This window comes from Vulpes vulpes, chromosome 7 (assembly GCF_048418805.1).
Source record: "Vulpes vulpes isolate BD-2025 chromosome 7, VulVul3, whole genome shotgun sequence".
In the NCBI taxonomy this organism is placed as follows: domain Eukaryota; kingdom Metazoa; phylum Chordata; class Mammalia; order Carnivora; family Canidae; genus Vulpes; species Vulpes vulpes.
In genome coordinates this window covers 30793699-30812979 of record NC_132786.1, presented here as the reverse complement: position 1 = coordinate 30812979, position 19281 = coordinate 30793699, and the positions used below count along the sequence as shown (strand labels likewise).

The 19281-nt window shown below is 35.8% G+C and overlaps 1 protein-coding gene across 1 annotated transcript in view; it reads left to right on the top strand.

The window, feature by feature from the left end:
• Positions 1 to 12373, top strand: part of ADAM9 (ADAM metallopeptidase domain 9) — a 127721-nt gene extending 115348 nt beyond the window's left edge. The window contains exons 19-22 of the mRNA XM_025993635.2: positions 1099 to 1240; positions 2639 to 2726; positions 9074 to 9141; positions 10924 to 12373. Of these exons, the coding sequence (XP_025849420.2) occupies positions 1099 to 1240; positions 2639 to 2726; positions 9074 to 9141; positions 10924 to 11017 (392 nt within the window). The 3' untranslated portion in view covers positions 11018 to 12373. The remainder of the gene's footprint in view (positions 1 to 1098; positions 1241 to 2638; positions 2727 to 9073; positions 9142 to 10923) is intronic.
• Positions 12374 to 19281: the final 6908 nt, after the last annotated feature.

The window sequence follows — 19281 nt, the reverse complement described above, 5'->3', positions numbered from 1 at the left end:
CCAACTCATATTGCAAAGTTAATTTTTGATATATAAAGGGCTTTTAGAAACTGAGAAGAGAAAAACCAATAGTCCAATAGAAAAATAGACTGAGCAGAAAAAGAACTACAGTGTTTCCTTACACATAAGCAGTTGATCGCCTCATAATATTAGAAAGAAATGCAAATTAAACTAAGATACAATTTTAGGGGTGCCTGAGTGGCTCAGTTGGTTATATGTCTGTCTTGAACTCAGATCACGATCCCAGAGTCCTGGGATCTAGCCCCACATCAGGCTCTCTGCTCAGTGGGGAGCCTGCTTCTCCTCACTTACTCCACTGGTGCTCTCTCTTTCTCAAAAAGATAAACAAAACCTTAAAAAAAAAAGATACAATTTCTCACCTTTTAGGTTGGCAAAAATGCTAAAGTTTAATTCCAGTGATGGGGCTGTGAGGGATTCTTGTATGTTGTGGCCTGGCATGCTAAATTGTAAATACCACTGTGGTGGACAATTGACACTTGTTTAAAAAATGATGAATGTATTTACTCTCTGATATAGCAATTCTATTTCTGCAAAACTATTCTATACACCGATATGATGTCATATATGTACAAGATTATTTATTATAGCACTGTTTTGGAATAGCAAAATATTGGAAAAATAAAAGTATCAGGATACTGGTTAAATAAACTATAGGATGTCCTTATAATGGAGTTTTGTATACCTGCATAGAAAATGAGGTGGTTTTCTATGTATGGTCTAGGGAGATATATAGATAAGTGAAAAAAATTATGTGCTGAATAGCATTTTTGATATGGTACCTTGTGTGTAAGAAAGGGTTGGCAATAAAAGCATACTTTATTTTTTGCTTGTATTTACAAAGAAACATTTTAAGATTGTATAAGAAACTAATGAAAATGATTATCAAATGGGAAGGCAAAAGTGAAGTAGGTAGGGATGAGGTATAAACCAGACTTCTCAATATATTCAGTTTCTTTCAGTTTCACTTTTGAACAATGTGAACACTAATATAAAATATTTATAATCACCTAGTATGTTTTAGTTAATATGTGTTAACTTCTAACTTAATGATCATTAATATGAAATTCTTTTCTTTAGAAAAGAATACTGCACTGAGAGATGGACTTCTGGTATTCTTCTTTCTAATTGTTCCCCTTATTGTATGTGCTGCTTTTGTCTTCATCAAGAGAGATCAACTGTGGAGAAGCTACTTCCAAAAGAAGAGATCACAAACATATGAGTACTGAGATTTTTTTTTTCTTTTAAGTTCATATAAATAATTTGAAGTAATTCTTAATGATGATAGTGATATCATAGGGGTTGGTTTAAAAATAGGGTTCTAAGATTTAGCAGGGGTTAAAGAAAAGTGGTGACTCAGCCACCTCTTATCATGGTGAGGGAAAGGATTACAATGAACAGCCTGTATGCTACTGAAAATGGCCCTTTAGGGTTCATGTTGCTGGACATTGATTTCTGATAATTTTGGGCTACAACTCCTTAATTGGGCTTCTTAGTTCGAGATTAAAATACTGGATAAAGATAAAAAGTATAAATGTCAAAACTATTTTCTTTTGTCTGTTTCAAGTATTAATTCTTACAGAGGAAGAGTATTTCAAATATTGACAACATGTTTTGTGAATTAGAAGTTCTTAAGAAATAAATTTTGATGGAAGGAAGGGCTATCAAAATTCAGACACCTGACATTTCTGGTCTATGTGTTGGACTTTTGTATTACTGTCTCTCAACTGTCACTTCTAACATATTGGCATTAGAATATAACATATATTAGCATGGCCTTGTAATCAGATCCTAAGTTCAAGTTTCCAGTTTGTCATTTGCTAGAATTATGAACTAGAATAAATGAATAAAACTCTGAGCTTTAGTTTACTTCCTCTGAAATAGGAGTAATATTACCTGTCTCTTAGTATTGATGTGAGGATTAAATGCGAAAATATTAACAAATAAAATCCATAGCACATTGCTGGTATAATGTAATTACTCAAAAACTAGTTTGTATTAAAATAAAAAAGGCCAGCTTATTATAATAATGATTTCTTACTTAGTACATAATATTTTGCTAGAGTATCCTGATGTTAGCTTTAATTTTTAATATAGTCTAAGATTTACCTTCCTATTCTTTCTTTCTCTTATTTCCTTTCACACTTAAACTGACCAATCTGTAGATAATTCTCCAGTCTCCATTTCTGAAATTTTACTTCCATAACCATAGCTCTCTCCTTACAGCTCTCTCTCCTTAGTTGATAACCTTTCCTACCAGCGTCTTTGCTCCTTACACTATTTTTTAGAATGACTACTTCATGTTTTGTGTATTCAGCCTAATAATATGCATTTATTATTTGATTTTAGGAAGACCTGAGGAGAAAAGTTTTAGAAATAGTGGCCTAATTGGCCAAATTTTATGGTTCCTTAGAATTTCAGGTTTTTTAGTTGTAAAATGGGGCTAATAAAACTTTCTAGTATGTAAGGATTAAAACGTGTGAATGCTGTTAAAAAATGCCATAAAATTTTAGCTATAATTATGATCATCATTATTTTATAATTGAGAAAATGCAAGGTATACGTAACATGTAGAAACATTCTAAACTTACCTTAGCTCAAAAATAATTGTCTCTTTCAGATCAGATGGCAAAAATCAAGCAAAAGCTTCTAGACAACCAGTGAGCGTTCCTCGACATGTTTCTTCAGTGACTCCTCCCAGAGAAGCTGTAAGTTTAAAACAACAAAAAAAATTTTAATATTATGGTATCACATTGCAAAAATTTAAAAAATAATTATTACATGGATATAGCAATAAGCATGGATAATTTCTTAAGAATATTAACTATAATCACCATGCTATACATTACATTTTCATGACTTATTTATTTTGTAACTGGAAGTTTGTACCTTTTACCCCCTTTACCCAATATCATCCATCCCCCACTCCCACCTCTGGCAACACCAATCTGTAGTTCTCTGTGTATATGTGTGTGTGTTTTTAAGATTCTACATATAAGCGAGATCATACAGTATTTGTCTTTCTGTCTGATTTATTTCACTTAGTATATTGCCCTCGATCCATGTTATTGAAAATGGCAGGATTTCCTTCATTTTATGGCTGAATATAGTATTTTATTTATTTTATATATTTTTTCATTTATATATATATTAATATATTATATATTTACATTATATTTTTCATTTATATATATATGTATATATATATATATATATATGTCAAGAGAATGTGATACATAGATATATTCTCTTTCTCTTTATCCATTCATCCATCAGTGGGAACTTGGATTGCTTCTATGTCTTGGCTATTATAAATAATGTTTCTGTGAACTTGGGGTTGCAGATATCTTTTAGAGTTAGTGTTTTTGTTTTCTTTGCATAAATACCCAGAAGTGGAATTACTATATAATGCAGTATTTCTATTTTTTAGTCAGATTGTTTATTTTATTATTGAGTTGTATGAGTATATATTTTAGATATTGACCCCTTGTTAGATATATGATTTGCAAATATTGTCTCCTATTCACTAGACTGCCTTTTCATTTGTTAATGGTTCTCTTTGCCATGCAGAAGCTCTTTAGTTTGACATGGTCTCACTTGTTTATTTTTGCTTTTGGTATCAAATCCAGAAAATTCCCTCCAAGATCCACTCTTTTTAGAGTTTTATGGCTTTGGGTCATCCATTCAAATCTTTAATCCATTTTGAGTTAATTTTTCTGTATGGTGTAGGATAGTGGTCCAGTTTCATTGTTTTGCATGTGGCTGTCCAGTTGAACAGTATGATTTATGATTTCCCAGTATGATTTATTGAAGAGACTGTTCTTTTCCCATGGTATATTCTTGGCTCCTTTGCTGTAAATTAATTGATCATGTATGTATGGGTTTATTTCTGGGCTCTCTTTTCTATTCCATCGACCTATGTGTGTGTTTCTCTGCTAATGCTGTATTGTTTTGATTACTATAGTTTTGTAGTATAGTTTGAAATCAGGGAAGTGTGATGCCCCCTTCATTGTTTTTCTTCCTCAAGATTATTTTGACTATGCAGGGTCTTTTTCTCTTTCTACTTCTGTGCATTTGTCTATTCTAGATACCTCGTACTAGTGGAATCATGTAGTATTTGTTCTTTTATGTCTAATATTTCATAGTCTTCAAGGTTCATCCCTATAGTAGTATATATGAGAACTTTATTTATTTACATATCACATAATTATATATTTATGTATATACAAGATTTTGCTTATTCATTCCTCCATGGATGGGTGGTTGGATTGTTTCTACCTATTGGCTAATGTGAATAGTGTTGCCCTGAACATACACACACACACACACACACACACACGTACTTGTTTGAGTACTGACTTTTTTTTTTTTTTTTGGAGTACCTATTTTCAGCTCCTTTGGATGTATACCTAAGAGTGGAATTGATATGTTATATCATGAATCTATATTTAACTTTTTGAGGAACCACCAAATGTTTTTTCCACAGCGGCTACACCATTTTACATTTCTACCATGAGTGTTCGGATTTCTTCCCATCTTTGTCAACACTTGTGATTTTCTGCTTTGCTTTGTTTTTAAAATTTTATTATAGCCATCTTAGTGGATGTTAAATGGTACCTTGTGGTTTTGATCTGCATTTCCTTAATGATTAATGATGTTAAGTGCTTATTGGCCATTTGTATATCTTGTCTGGAGAAAGGTGTATTCAAGTCCTTTGCCTATTTTTAAAATTGGGTTGCTTGTCTTTTTGTTGTTGAATTGTAGGTCCTGGATATTAACACTTGATCAAAAATATGATTTGTAGATATTTTCTTCCATTTTGTAGGTTGTCTTTCATTTTGTTGATAATGTCTTTTGGTGCACAAAAGTTTTTAATTTTTATGAAGCCCAATTTATCTTTTTTTGTTGTTTGAGCTTTTGATATCATATCTGACAATTCATTGTCAAATCCAAAGATGTGAAGATTTACTTGTTTGTTTTAAAAGTTTTAGTTCTTATATTTAGGTCTTTGATCCATTTTGAGTAATTTTTGCATATAGTATGAAACAGGGGTTTAACTTTTTTTTTTTTTTAAGATTTTATTTATTTATTCATGAGAGAGACACACACAGAGAGAGAGGCAGAGACACAGGCAGAGGGAGAAGCAGGCTCCATGCAGGGAGCCTGATGTGGGACTCCTTCCTGGGACTCCAGAATGATGGCCTGGGCTGAAGGCAGGCGCTAAACCGCTGAGCCACGCAGGGATCCCTGACTTCTTTCTTTTGCATGTAGAAATCCACTTGTCCTGGCTCTATTTCTTGAACAGACTATTCTTTATTCATTGAATGGACTTAGAACCTTGTGGAAAATCAGTTGCCTATAAATGTATAGGTTTATTTCTATTCTTTCAATTCTGTTCATTTGGGCTCTATTTCCATATTTCTGGCAGTTCTACACTATTTTGATTATTGTGGAGTTGTAATGAATTTTGACATTGCAAAGTTTGAGTCCACCAACTTTTTTTTTTCTTTTTCAAGATTGTTTTGTTATTTAAGGCCCTTTTGATTCCATATGATTTGACAATCTACTTTTCCATTTCTGCAAAAAAGGCTGTTGGAATTTTTATAGGGTTTTTGTTGAATCTATGGATCACTTTCGGTTATGTTGACATATCCTGACAGTATTATGTCTTTGAATCCATAAACACTAGTTGTCTTTCCACTTATTTAGGTCTACTTTAATTTTTTTCAGCAGTGTTTTGTAATTTTCAGCATACAAGTCTTTGACCTTTTTTTAAAAAAATATTTTATTTATTTATCAGAGAGAGAGAGCACGTGAGCGAGAGAGAGATAGAGAGGCAGAGACACAGGCAGAGGGAGAAACAGGCTTCATGCAGGGAGCTCTACGTGGAACTTGATCCCTGGTCTCCAGGAACACACCCTGGGCTGAAGGTGGCGCTAAACCCCTAGCCACCCGGGCTGCCCAGTCTTTGACCTTCTTGGTTAAGTTTATTGCTTGGTGTTTTACTCTTTTGGATGTTATTGTAAATGGAACTGCTTTCTTAATTTCCTTTGTGGATTTTTCATTGCTGATGTACACAAACAAAACTGATTTTTTGCATGTTCATGTTACATCCTGCATCTCCTCTGAATTCATTTATTAGCTCTACTAGCTTTCTTGTGGACGCTTCAGGGTTGTGGTTTTTTTTTTTAGGATATTATTGGTGAATGGAGGTAGTTTTCTTCTTTCCAACTTGAATGTCTTTTATTTGTTTAATGTCTTTTCCAGTTGTTTTGGCTAGATTTTCTAGTACTGTGTTGCATAGTGGTGGTAAAGGCAAGCATCCTTGTATTCCTGATTTTGGGGGGAAAAACTTCCAGTTTCCTTAGCATATTTAAATACTTCCCCATATTCCTCCAGTAACATCTTTCATGTTGATGGTGAGAAGTCCCTAAAGCAGTTCTTGATAGCTATTTTTAAAAGGCTTTCAGCTGTCAGTAGTTAGAGTCCTTATGTATGAGATTGGGAAAGACCATCTCTCTTAAATCCATTTTTAAAATATTAATACAGCAATGTCAGCCTTTCTTTTTGTTCAATATTCACCTTATGTCTTTTTACATGCAACTCTTGTCTTTGTCTCTTATAAAGAGAATATCTTATCTTACAAATTTTTAAAAAATATTTGTCTTTTAACTGGAGACTTTATGTTGAATACAATTATTAATATAGTTTTTCTACCATATTATTTTTATGATCTCATTGTTTTCCTGTTCCTTCTGTTTTCTCCCCACACCACAAAGCTTCTATTTTTTTGGATTGATTTAGTTTCCCCCTTGCCCCATTTCATTTTCTCCTCTGCTAGTCGTCACACACATTGTTAGATAAATTAGATTCAAATCTATTGGTTATTTGTGATAGTTTCTTGTAGCTTCATTATATTTTTAAACGTGTTCATTTCTTTAAACAGTTAAAAATACCTACTTTTTTGTGCTTTATTTGATCATTTTAATGTGTGCAGTCTTGGTTCTGTGGTTTGTTATTTCTGATTCTTGCAGTGGCTCATTAGTGTGTTTTGTAATACTGATTGTAAACTGGTATTCTTTTGAATTTTACATAGGAGAGTTATTTCAGTCCTGAATTATAGTGAGTTCCTACAGAGAGTGTGTATTTCCCTTGGCCACATGCCTAGGGGCATGGGCAGTCAGTCTTCTATGCCTTTAAATTAAGATTTTTGTTGGTGTTTTTTTGGGTCACACAAGTGTTATGAACTCTGCCCCCAAAGCTTTGTGAAGATGGATATATGGTTAGAAATTCTCCATGGAGATGATTTTCTTCTATCAGTACCAAGGTCTATTTAGGCAGTTTCTCTACTGTTCTTTGGGACAGGTGTTTTGTTATTAAGTTAATCCAGTGAGAATATTGCTCTTGAGGGGCGTAAGCTTTACATTAGGTCTTATTTTGGGCAATCCATCCAACTCAGGCTCCAGGCTTTGTCTTCTATGTCTATGAATTACCTGAAAACACATAATGTAGACCACCAAGGATGGAAGATATTCATTCATAGGAAGAATGCTGCTACATACTCAGTACTCTTTCATACTGTCTTATTGTTTTTGGTCTTTAAGATGTTTCTTACTCCCTAGTAACTCATTCAGGCATTAAAAAATGCCTATTAATATTTTAACTAGCATTTTATGTACCCTTTACTTGGAACATTTTAGTTCAGTTTGTAATAAGCATGTATTTCATGCTTTTTAATAACTATATACCAGTCCATCTTATGGATTTATCATAGATTTGAAAACTGATTATTTCAAATCTTGTTACTACAGAAAAATGCATCATCAAGGATCCTTCAACAGGTCTTTGCATATGTGTAAAAGTATATGTCAAATAAATTCCAAGAAGTGGAGTTTAACTATCCTTTTAAATAAAGTACTGCTTTGATGGGTTGGTGGAAAGGGAATGAGACACTTTCTTGAGTACCTTCTCCATTTACAAAGTATAAGCAAATCATTCTTTGGGGCAAAAAAATAGACTACCTGTTCCACAGCAGGACCCAGAGAATGTTAAGCTATTTTCCCAACGCTGTGCATATTCTTTTTTTCCTGAGAGAGAGAAAGAGAGTGTGCAAGCAGGGGGAGGGGCAGAGAAAGAATCTTAAGCAGGCTCCATGCCTAGAGCTTAATCTAACAATTTCACCACCCTAAAATCATGACCTGAGCTGAAATCAAGAGTCTGATCCTTAACCGACCAAGCCACCACACTGCATATTCTGCTACTCACAGAACTTTAGAAAACAGCAGTAGTTTTCTACTTATGTTTCTACTAAACACATACTTATGAGCAGTAGTGGACAACATTTTGTCAAGATCACATCATTGGTGATTTAGTAATTCCATCTGACCTTCCCTAACTGTTCCTAATATAATGTGGTATGTGGTATTCTTACTTTTACTTTCTTATTTGAGGCTTATCTGTATACTCTTATTTGTTATAGACTCTTGCTGTATTGTAAAACTTCATTCCATCTATCTTGTCAAGGAAGGACTATCATGAATCCCAAAATTAAGGGTTATAATTTAGCAGTATTTACAATGCCAGTTAGGTACCAAACAAGTTTGGCGATACATTTTTGGAAGATTTTTATTTAAAATACGTTGATAGAGGTGCCTGGGTAGCTCAGTCAGTTGAGTGTCTGGCTCTTGGTTTCAGCTCATGGTTTCAGCTCAGATCATGACCTCAGGGTCCTGGGATTGAGCCCCATGCCAGGCTCTGTGTTCAGCATGGAATCTGCATGGGATTCTCGCTCTCCCTCTCCCTCTCCCTCTGCACCTCACACCCTGCACATCTCTCTCTCTCTCTCTCTCTCAAGTAAATAAATAAATCTTTTAAAAAAATGTATCCCACATTCAGTGGCAAAGTTGTTGAATAAGCAAAATATTTTTAAATGTCAGCATTGTAAGTCATCTATTCATTGATTTTAAATATATTGATTACTTTCATATAGAAAATAAACTGTATAGAACACATACTTATGAGCGCATTGTGGTAATAACTGTTTTTTCCTTTGTAGCCTATCTATGCAAACAGATTTCCAGTACCAACTTATGCAGCCAAGCAGCCTCAGCAGTTCCCCTCAAGGTCTGAAGTGAATTCACTTAGATTACTTAACCAGAATAAAACCCAGGGTTAATGTCTTAAGATTTACTCTTGTATTTAATTTAGCACAAGGTATTTATTGCCAGTAGTTTAGATAGAACACAATTTTTAGAAAAGCTTTTAAGAACTCTTTGTTAGTTTTGTCATATTAGTGCGGTGTCAACATGCAATTTTGAAGAAGCCTGAGCAAAATAAGCAAATGGTGCTGCAGCCTTTGAATGTACCTAAGATTCAAAAGTAAGGGCCTTTAAAATACCCAGCATTGGCAAACCAGATGGGTTAGTCCTATTAGGAATAGCTAGAAAAGCTAGACAATGTAAGAAAAAATGTGTTTGAAAGCATGAGAGAACTACCAAGGAAGTGAGGAGGAAGTGTGGGGCCCAGGAAAAGAAGGCAGTCCAGAGGTAATCCCAGCTTTCGGGAGACACTTTTCTGTCCTGGACATGTCTGCCAATTCTGAATGTGAGAACTGAGAGGACAGGAAGCTGAGGAGAGCTTGTAACAGATTCACAGGGCTGAGGGAACAGAAACTGGAACCCAGGCAAAGAAAAGGTACCCTGGCGATCATCCCAGGCTTTGTGTTGGGACCCAGTGGTAAGGGTAAACTAGATCCTCAATTTATTTCTACAATTTTTTATGTTTGGTTCCCCTGTCAAAAGAGCAGACCTATAAGAAAAGAATATGTGACTAAAACAAGAAAAGCCATATACCATAGAAACATACTCAGAGGGTAATCAGTGAGTACCATTATCAGACACAGACTTTAAAATGACTGTAATGATTATGTCACGGAATTAGTAGTTAAGTTTGAGAATTTCAGCACGGAACTATAAATTCTAATAAGAGAATCATGTGGCAGTTCTAAAACTGAACTGAAATATAGTTCACAATTTCTGAACTGAAACTGAAAAACTGTGGCGGTTCTAAAACTGAAAAACACAAGCACTGAAATATTTCAGTTCTCAATGGCTGGGCTTAAAATCAGCAAGTAGGATCACTGGCTATGCTATTTTGCAATATATAAAATGCATCTTACCCCTCCCACCCCTAAAGTCCTTCAAATTACAATTGTATCACAACACTGAGGAGTGTCCTCTTGGTATAATCTTTAATATGTAATCAGAGTGCACTGAAATCCAGCTGCTCATCAAGAGAGGGATAAATTATGAGACAGATATTCACCAGGTAATATTCTGGTATGCTACTGGAGTAGAGGAATACTAGAATTGGATGCAGAGGGTAAGGAAGAATATAGAGGTTAAGGATAGGTATAGAAGTTATACCAGGTTTAAAACAAAACAAAACAAACAAAAAAAAAGAAGTTATACCAGGTTTAATTCTCAGAGTGGATGTTTGTATTTTGAATTGAGTTCGAATTTCAGCTTTATTTATGTAAACAGGGAGCTAGTGACCTCACTTGTCTTGTACAATTTATCTTTTTAATTTCATTTGCTATTCCTTTTACAAATGTATAAATCAGAACTGTCATACAATATTTTTGATTATAGAATAGCATTACTTTATGTAGTAAATCCATTTTAGAGTCTTAATTGCATCCTTTAACCATGCATATAAGATGAATAATAATCTCCGAATACAGTGTACTCTTAAGAATTGTCAGCAAAAAAACAAAAACAAAAACAAAACAAAACAAAAAACAAGAATTGTCAGCAGTGTTAAGGATGCTGTTGTTGGGCTTGTAATGATGTAGTATTATTTTATTCAGTCGAAACACATGATTAACTGTCTTTTTTCCCCTCACAGGCCACCTCCACCACAACCGAAAGTATCATCTCAGGGAAATTTAATTCCTGCTCGTCCTGCACCTGCACCTCCTTTATATAGTTCCCTCACTTGAATTTTTTTTTTTTTTTACCTTTACTTTTGCAGACATCTTCAGGGAACTGAGCTAATCTTTTTTTCTTGATATTTTCTTGAAAATCCTTTCTTCCTGCTGCAACTATGAATGAAAACAAAATACCATAAAACAAACTTTACTAACACAAAAAAAAAAAACAGAAATTGAGTAGTGGGAATTGAGAAATATAAGACATGCAATAAAGCCAGGGAAATTAGAATAACATTTCCATTTCCATTACTGAATAAGTCTTATTCAGTCATTCTGTGAAGTTAATGCACCGAACATGGATTATGTTATTTTAAACATGGTATTGTAATGATTCTTAAGTTTTGTCATTAAGTACTTAAATGTAATTCTGAAATTTGACCTTAGTTGCCATTAATGTAGTTTCTGGTTGAACATGTGATAATCTAATACCTTAAAAACTAATTAGCTGTCAGTAATATCTAATATTTTTCATCTTGCACGGACTTATTAATCATCATATGCTAGAATCTTGTCTATCTCATTCACTACACAAATAAAGGAATATTGTCTTCAGAAGAATGCGCAAAACCCACAATTTAGATATCATGATCTTATTTTGAATGTACAAAGTATACTAAAAGTGTATGTGTGTATTCACACACAGTTTTGTCTTCCATTTTTATGATCATTCTATGGATAAATGATTCTATGGATTCTAGGGATAATAGAGTCTATGGATCTATCTATGGATAATGAATATTAGAAAAATTAATTTAATAATAGAATTTCTATTATGAATCATGTTAAAGCATGGCATTCTTTTACAATAGCATTATTTTAAATAAATTAAACTTTAAGGTACGGAGTATTTAATAGAACTAATCAGATATGCTGTTGATACATGGCTGTAATAAAGCAGGAGCTTTTATAATATCTTCAATCAAATTGAGATATCATAAAACCACTTGAGAATTTCATGAGCACTTTAAGTTTAAAATCTGAAACTTCAAAGCTTGCTATTAATATAATTTAGAATGTTTACATTTACTGAAGTGTGCTGGATCATGTCTCCATTGACACTAATGTTTTCAAAGAAATTAGCCTGGAGAAAAGAAGTTAGAAAAAGTTTTTCTTAGATAAATGCAAAAAAGCTAGTGAGGTGTGTAGGAGTTACTGTTCCAGCTGTGTAAAAAATGAATTTTTACTTTGGAAAAAATGATATGGATGGTAAAATTTTAAACACTCAAAAAATTTTCGTAACCTTTCATAATAGAATTTAATAATAGGTTTATTAATTGAATTTCATTAGTTTTTCAAAAAATCTTGGTTTGTGTATATATACATATACAAATATAACATTTGCAATAAATAAAAGACTTGAAATTCTGTTTTGTGTTGCCCAGTAACTTCCTAAATATCCAGCTATTTATAACCTTATTAATTTAAACATCATACTAATTTTAGATAAAACTACTAGTTAAACTTTTGCAGATATTATCTCACTAATTTTCAGGCTTCTGCTAAATTGTGCACAGTATTGTTTTTGTTATTAAAGGAAAACAGATTATTTTTGAAGAAGACAGGTCTTTCAGTTCTTTGAAGAATACATTGACAATCTAGTATATATTAAAGATAATATATAGGATGTGGGTGGAGGGCCAAGCAATCCATATAAAGGACGATATAGAAAAATAGGGGAAAATTTGTACTTCAGTGTATGCATTGTCTGGAGTTTAGAAGAGAACTCACCTTTCCTGTCTATAGGATTCTATAGGAACTATTCTACAACAGTAAAACAGTTTTATCACTGTAGATAACTGATAGCAGTGCAAAGTAATTCTTATCCATAGACATGAAAATTCTGCAAGCAAAGGTTCAGCTGACATCCCTCCCTGTTTTGCCTCCAACAGCACATTTATTTCGATATTCCTGATTTTTGGATTCTCCTTTGAACTGGCTATAATACCTCACCACTTTCCTCATTACTGAATTAAACACAATCTTTAATGTTTGTTTATTTAAAAAAAGGTATAAACAATCCCAAATGAAGATTCTTCATTTCAGTTTAAATCTCCAAATGAATTCATATAAGACTAAAATATTTGTTTCTTTTTCTCATATATATAGCTCAATTTTTGCAACTGTAATTCATATCACTGAAATGTTGGTAATATTTAACTATATAACTTAAAATTTTTCTCAGAATTAGATAAATCCTTGGATTTTTGAATATTTAGAAAGTGTTTCTAAAAGACTTTGATCAGTCTGAACTTTTACTTTTATTTTTTTTTTTCACATGTTTTATAAGATTTTCGTTTAGGTTTGTCCTTGGTTTATTCTGGATAGCTGTTAAAAATTGTAACATGTCTTGGCCATAGATGTCACTTCAAAATTTTCAAATATTAAAGGGCTTCTTTGCCATCTGCTAAAGACATTTTAATAAGTAAATTATCTGTAACTTTGATATCACTGTTTGACTATATGTTCACAAATTACCTTGTTCAGGATATTGCATTTTCCATTTCTCTCAAGCAGATGCCTGGGTCTCTAACCATATAGTTAAGCACAGTCCAGGTTTTCTTTTCTTTCTTTTTTTTTTTTAATTTTTATTTATTTATGATAGTCACAGAGAGAGAGAGAGAGAGAGAGAGAGAGAGAGAGAGAGAGAGAGGCAGAGACATAGGCAGAGGGAGAAGCAGGCTCCATGCATGGAGCCCGACGTGGGATTCGATCCCGGGTCTCCAGGATCGCGCCCTGGGCCAAAGGCAGGCGCCAAACCGCTGCGCCACCCAGGGATCCCAGTCCAGGTTTTCTAAGCACAAATCAGATTTTATTAAATTCCATAGATGTTTACTGAAACTCTACCGTCTTACAGGTATCACTAGGCACTGTGTTATATAAGTTCTGGATGGGATGTCTACTGTTACGGAGAGAACGATATACACAAGAATAATATAAAGTCTGCTCTCTTAAAGATTTAAACAGAAAAGGTTGAAGAGAAACAATAAATAAACCAGGATTTCATTCAAAATACTTAACACTAATTAAAGGTACTTAACTCTGATTGTTTTTCTAAATCTGAAGCAAGATGAAACCAGCTTTTGGCTCAACTACTCCCTAGAAGCAGTGTTAGTCTAGAACTGGCTGTTCTGTTGGGATACAAGCTGCGTGTAGATTTTTGCCTTGTTTTTGCTCATGCGAATCCTTTATAGGCTTATGGTCCTGTTGAAATCCTATGCATGGGTAAAACCGCGTCTCAATTGTTAGTTTAGATGTGGTGATTCCCTGTGAGCTTTTCTGTGTTCCCAACCAGCCTTTTAGTTGGTGTGTCTCTGTTAATTACTATGATTAATTTCATCTTTGGGATTTCAAAAGAATTAAAAGATAGTGAGTACAGGTGGAGACTAGAGGTGAGGCTGAGCTGGAAGCCCTTTCGTCCCAGGGACTCAGGCAATGTTTTTTTAGTAAAGACCAGGCGCCTCAGGGGCCGAAGTAATTGGCGCAGGAGAAGATAGGTAGCAGCCTGGGCTCGAGATTTAAATTTTTCCACTGGAACATACATACTGGGACTCTGGGTAACAATCTTCTCCATCTCATTCATTATACGAATAAGTGAATATTCACTGTGCTGATAAGTTTCTGAACGAGAGAATGGTACCTGAATTCCAGCCAAGGGCTTGTGAAGAACCATCCGGATCACACAGTGCACCTGAGCAGTGGGTATGAGCAGAAATGCCAGCGGACTCTTGGAAGACAGCAAGATCGACTCACTTTTCCTTTTCTTGGAATCTTTTTCGCACATCTGGCTAATTTTTTAATTTTGGAAACCCAGCTTCAGTAAATAGGAGTGCGTGTATACAGTTTTAAATTCATAAACTTTGCACGTTCGTCCTTCAAAACATCTGGAAGCATTTGCTACAAAACAGCCTACGATAAACGCGTCAGTTCTTTTAGGTCCATCACCACGAAGCTAGCGAAACATTGGGGGGGGGGGGGGCCCTCAGGGCCGCCTCGATACCCCGCCCCCGCCCGGGAGCTGCCGGCTCTTGGGTAGGCCACGCGGGACTCAAGCAAGCTAGGGATCAGGTGGGAGCATCCCGTGAGCCACTCGCGTCAGCGCGCTGCCTCCCCGGCGTGCCCCTGTGCGCCACGGCCTCGCGAGATTGCCGGCCCGCGCGCGCTTGCGGGTGGCGGCCAGGTGAGCGCACCCTGCAGGCGTCGTTCGCTAGCCACGCTGCCCCCGCCCTCGGCGCGAGCCTGGGCGCCGTGGCCTCGCGAGATCACCGCCCCGCAAGCGCGTGCGGCTGGGCTGCGGCCACTGCGCGCCTCGAGCGCTCCCAACCGCCGCCGCCTCAGTCCATTCTCGGAGCCCAAGAAGCCACACCATGCTCCGCCTCATGCTGCTACTTGCTGGGCTCGGCGACTTGCTGGCATTGGGAGCCGGTAAGGCCGCGGAGACCTTGTTAACACTGGTAGGGGCAGAGGAAGGGTTTCCTTTTCCTTCTTTGAAGGAGCACCTGCTTCAGTCACAGGGCGGCCCCAGCTCCGCTACGGTCTCCCCTGGGGCCTGGAAGCCCGGCCTTGGAGGGGGAGGGGGCGTGGGGATGGGTGAGTCCCTAGAGGGAAGGTGATTGCGTGAGCTCAAGGACAGACCTCCTTCTCTGAATCTGAGGAGTGGGTAGCCTTCCTTGTGGGTTTTCCATGCACTTCACAAAAGTGTCTCGACGTTTCTCGCTCTCGGAAGCACTCCAGAATCTTCTTGACCTCCACCCAACATCTGAACGAAAAGAAGACAAAAGCCACACTCTCCTCACCATTCGTTCCAACGTGACTTATCTGGCATTCCTACGGGAATCCTTTGTCCTGCAGTGGGGGGGGGGGGGGGGGGGGGGACAAACAAAACAAAACAAAACAAAAAGTGTCTGCGGTGCTGCCAGTGACAGAGATACATGATGGCCAGATACAGAGAACAGTACAAAGAAGCCTCAGAATTTAAAAATATTCTAGGGGTGGTTTAGAGGCAAAGCGACATTTTAGGTACACTGTTCTGAATCTGACCATCCTGTGACAGTGGTAGCACGTGGAGTGTCTTCTTTCTCCATCTGTTTGGAGGCACCACAATTTAATTTAGCCAGTTCTTTCTATTAATAGGCTTTTGGGTTGTTAACAGTCTTTTTGCTATGTTACATGCTGTATTAGTGACCTTGAGCTGCTGTAACAAAATACCTTCAACTGGGTGGCTTAAACAGCAGAAATGTATTTTCTGGCAGTTCTGCAGACAGCACGTCTGAGCCCAGGATGCCGTCAGGGTAGGGGTCTGATGGGGTCAGGGGTTTCTTCCTGGCTAAGAGACCATTGCTGTCTTGCTGAGGCCACTCCAGTGGCCTTTTCTTTGTGTGTGGAGAAAGCAGGCTCTCTGGTGTTTCTTCTTAGAGTGGTGCTAATCCCATCCTGAGAGAGCCACCTTCACCGCCATCCCTAGTCCTAATGACCTCTCAAAGGTACCACTTCTAAATACCGTCACACTGGGGTTAGGACTTCAGCATGAAATTATGTAGGGACACAGATCTTCGCCATAACACTATTTTAATGCAGTGGTTTGCAGGCTTTTTGGAAATTTTTCTTTACACATTACCAATTACAGAAATTCTCAAAGAGCTTTTGCTTGTGTTTTGTTTCTGTTATTATTTGTCATATTGGAAATTAACATAGAAATTTAAGAATTTTTATTCATTTAAAAACGACAGTAACAGATCTGTTACCTGTTAACATAAGTCAACACATTTAAAAAATAAAAACTATTTTCTGAAACAAAAAGTGTAGAACACTGGCACAATTTTAGATTTTTGTAAATCTCTTTAAAGTCCAGCTTAATAGATGGCAGCTAGATTCTCATATCTATTTCTGCATTGGATCTGTTGCTATGTTTTCTTTGAAGTATATGAAGAAAATCCAGCTTATATAGTTGGAAAAGGGAGGAGGTTTTTTTTTTTTTTTGTCGTTGTTTGTTTGTTTTTTTGTAAGATTTTATTTATTTCACAGAATGAGAGCACACAAGTAGGCAGAGGGGCAGCCAGAGGGAGAGGGAGAAGCAGCTCCCTGTTGAGCAGAGAGCTTGATGTGAAGCTGGATCCTGGGATTCCCAGGATCATGACCTGAGCCAAAGACAGGTGCTTAACTGAGTAAGCCATCCAGGCGCCCCAGGGGAGGAGTATTTTAATAGCCTTTTCAGATAATTACCAGTATTCTTTGAATACTGCATCAATACTTGACAAGGGGTAAAAGTTAGTTGCAATATGGAGTCTAAGACATATCAATGACCTTTTCAAAATGTGCTGTATTAAGAATTCCTGGAATCTTGAACTTTGAATATTTTACTCATGAGTTGTTTTTAATAAAGTGCCTTTGTTTTTAAATTTTAAATTGTATTAAAATACACATAAAATAAAATTTATCATCTTAATTATTTTTTAAAAAATAAATAAGCTATATTTCTTAGAGTGTTTTAGGTTCATAGCAAAATGAAGAGGAAGGTATAGAGATTTCCCATACACCCCATCCCCACACATGCACAGCCTCTGCCTTTGACAACCCACACATTTGTTACATTTAGTACATTTGTTAAAATCAGTGATCCCACAGTGACACATGATTATCACCCAGAGTCCATAGTTTACCTTAGGATTCCTTCTGCCTCTGTACATTCTTTGGATTTGACAAATGTATCATGACATGTATCCACTATTATAGTGTATAGAGTAATGTCAGTGCCCTAAAAATCCTCTTGCTCACCCTATTCATCCCTCCCTCTGGCCTAACTCCCAACAACTCTGACTTTTTTCTGTCTCTTTAGTTTTGCCTTTCCCAGAATTCTGTGTAGGTGGAATCATTCATTATGTAGCCTATTCAGATTGGCTTCTTACACTCAGAAATATATATTTAAGGTTCCTACATGTCTTTTCATGGCTTGGTATCTTACTTGACTTTTAGAGTTCTTTGTACATTTTGGGTGAACAGTCTTTTATCAGATATACCTTTAGAAGGTATTTTCTGCTAGTCTGAGGCTTGTGACTTGTCTTCTTATTCTCGACATTGTCTTTTGCAGCACAGAAGTTTATAATTTTGTTTTTTCATGCATTATGTTTTATCTAAAAAATTGTCACCATACCTAATCATAATTTGCATTAGGTCTATGATCCATTTTGAGTTGATTTTTGTGAAATGTGTAAAGTCTGTGTCAGATTCTTTTTTTTTTTTTTTTGGCATGTGGGAATTATCCTAATGCCATTTGTTGAAAGGACCATCTGCTCCATTGTATTGCCTTTGCTCTTTTATCAAAAATCAGTTGACTATATTTATGTAGATTTGGGGGGGGGCTCTTTATTCTGTTTGATTGATCTGTTTGTTCTTTCACCGATACCACACTTTCTTGATTACTGTAGCTTTATAGGAAGTCATTTAGTCAGTGGCAGTCTTCAATTTATTCTTTTCCTTCAGTATTGAATTTGCTAATCTGCGTCTTCATATAAACTTTAGAATAAATGAGTTAATGGGATTCTGATTAACTAATTCAATTATATTGAATCTATAAAGCCAAGTTGAGAAGAGCTGACATTTTGACAGTATTGAGTTGTACTCTCCCTGAACATAGACTAAGTATTTCATTTATTTCTGGATGCTCATATAAATGACATTGTGTTTTAAATTTCAAACTCTACTTGTTCATTCATTGCTGCCGTGCAGGAAAGTGACTGACTTTTATATATTAACTTTGTTTCTTTCAATCTTGCTGTCTTAACCATTTTTAAGCATACATACAGGTCAGTAGCATTAAGTATATACACATTATTGCGTAATCTATCTCCAGAGCCTTTTTATCTTGCAAAATGGAAGTGCTATACCCTTTATACAACAGCTTACAAATTGTGATAAAATACACGTAACCTAAAGCTTACCGTTTTAACTTTTTTTCACTGATTTTTATAGTTTATTGCTCTTTAAATAGAAACTAATTGAGGAAAATATCTATATTCAGCTTCTTTATTTTTGTAGATTTTTTCTAGCTTTACCAGTGAGTTTTATACTTTCAGATGTTTTCGTCTTATTAATTAGTGTCCTTTTGTTTCAGCATGAAGAGCTCTCTTTAACATTTCTTATAAGGCAGATCTCCTCGTGGTGATGAACTCCTTTAATCTTCGTCTAGTCTGCTGTTGAACCTCTCTACTGAAATTTTCAGTTAATTTATTATATTTTTCAGCTCTATGATTTCAGCTTGGTACTCATTTTAACCATTT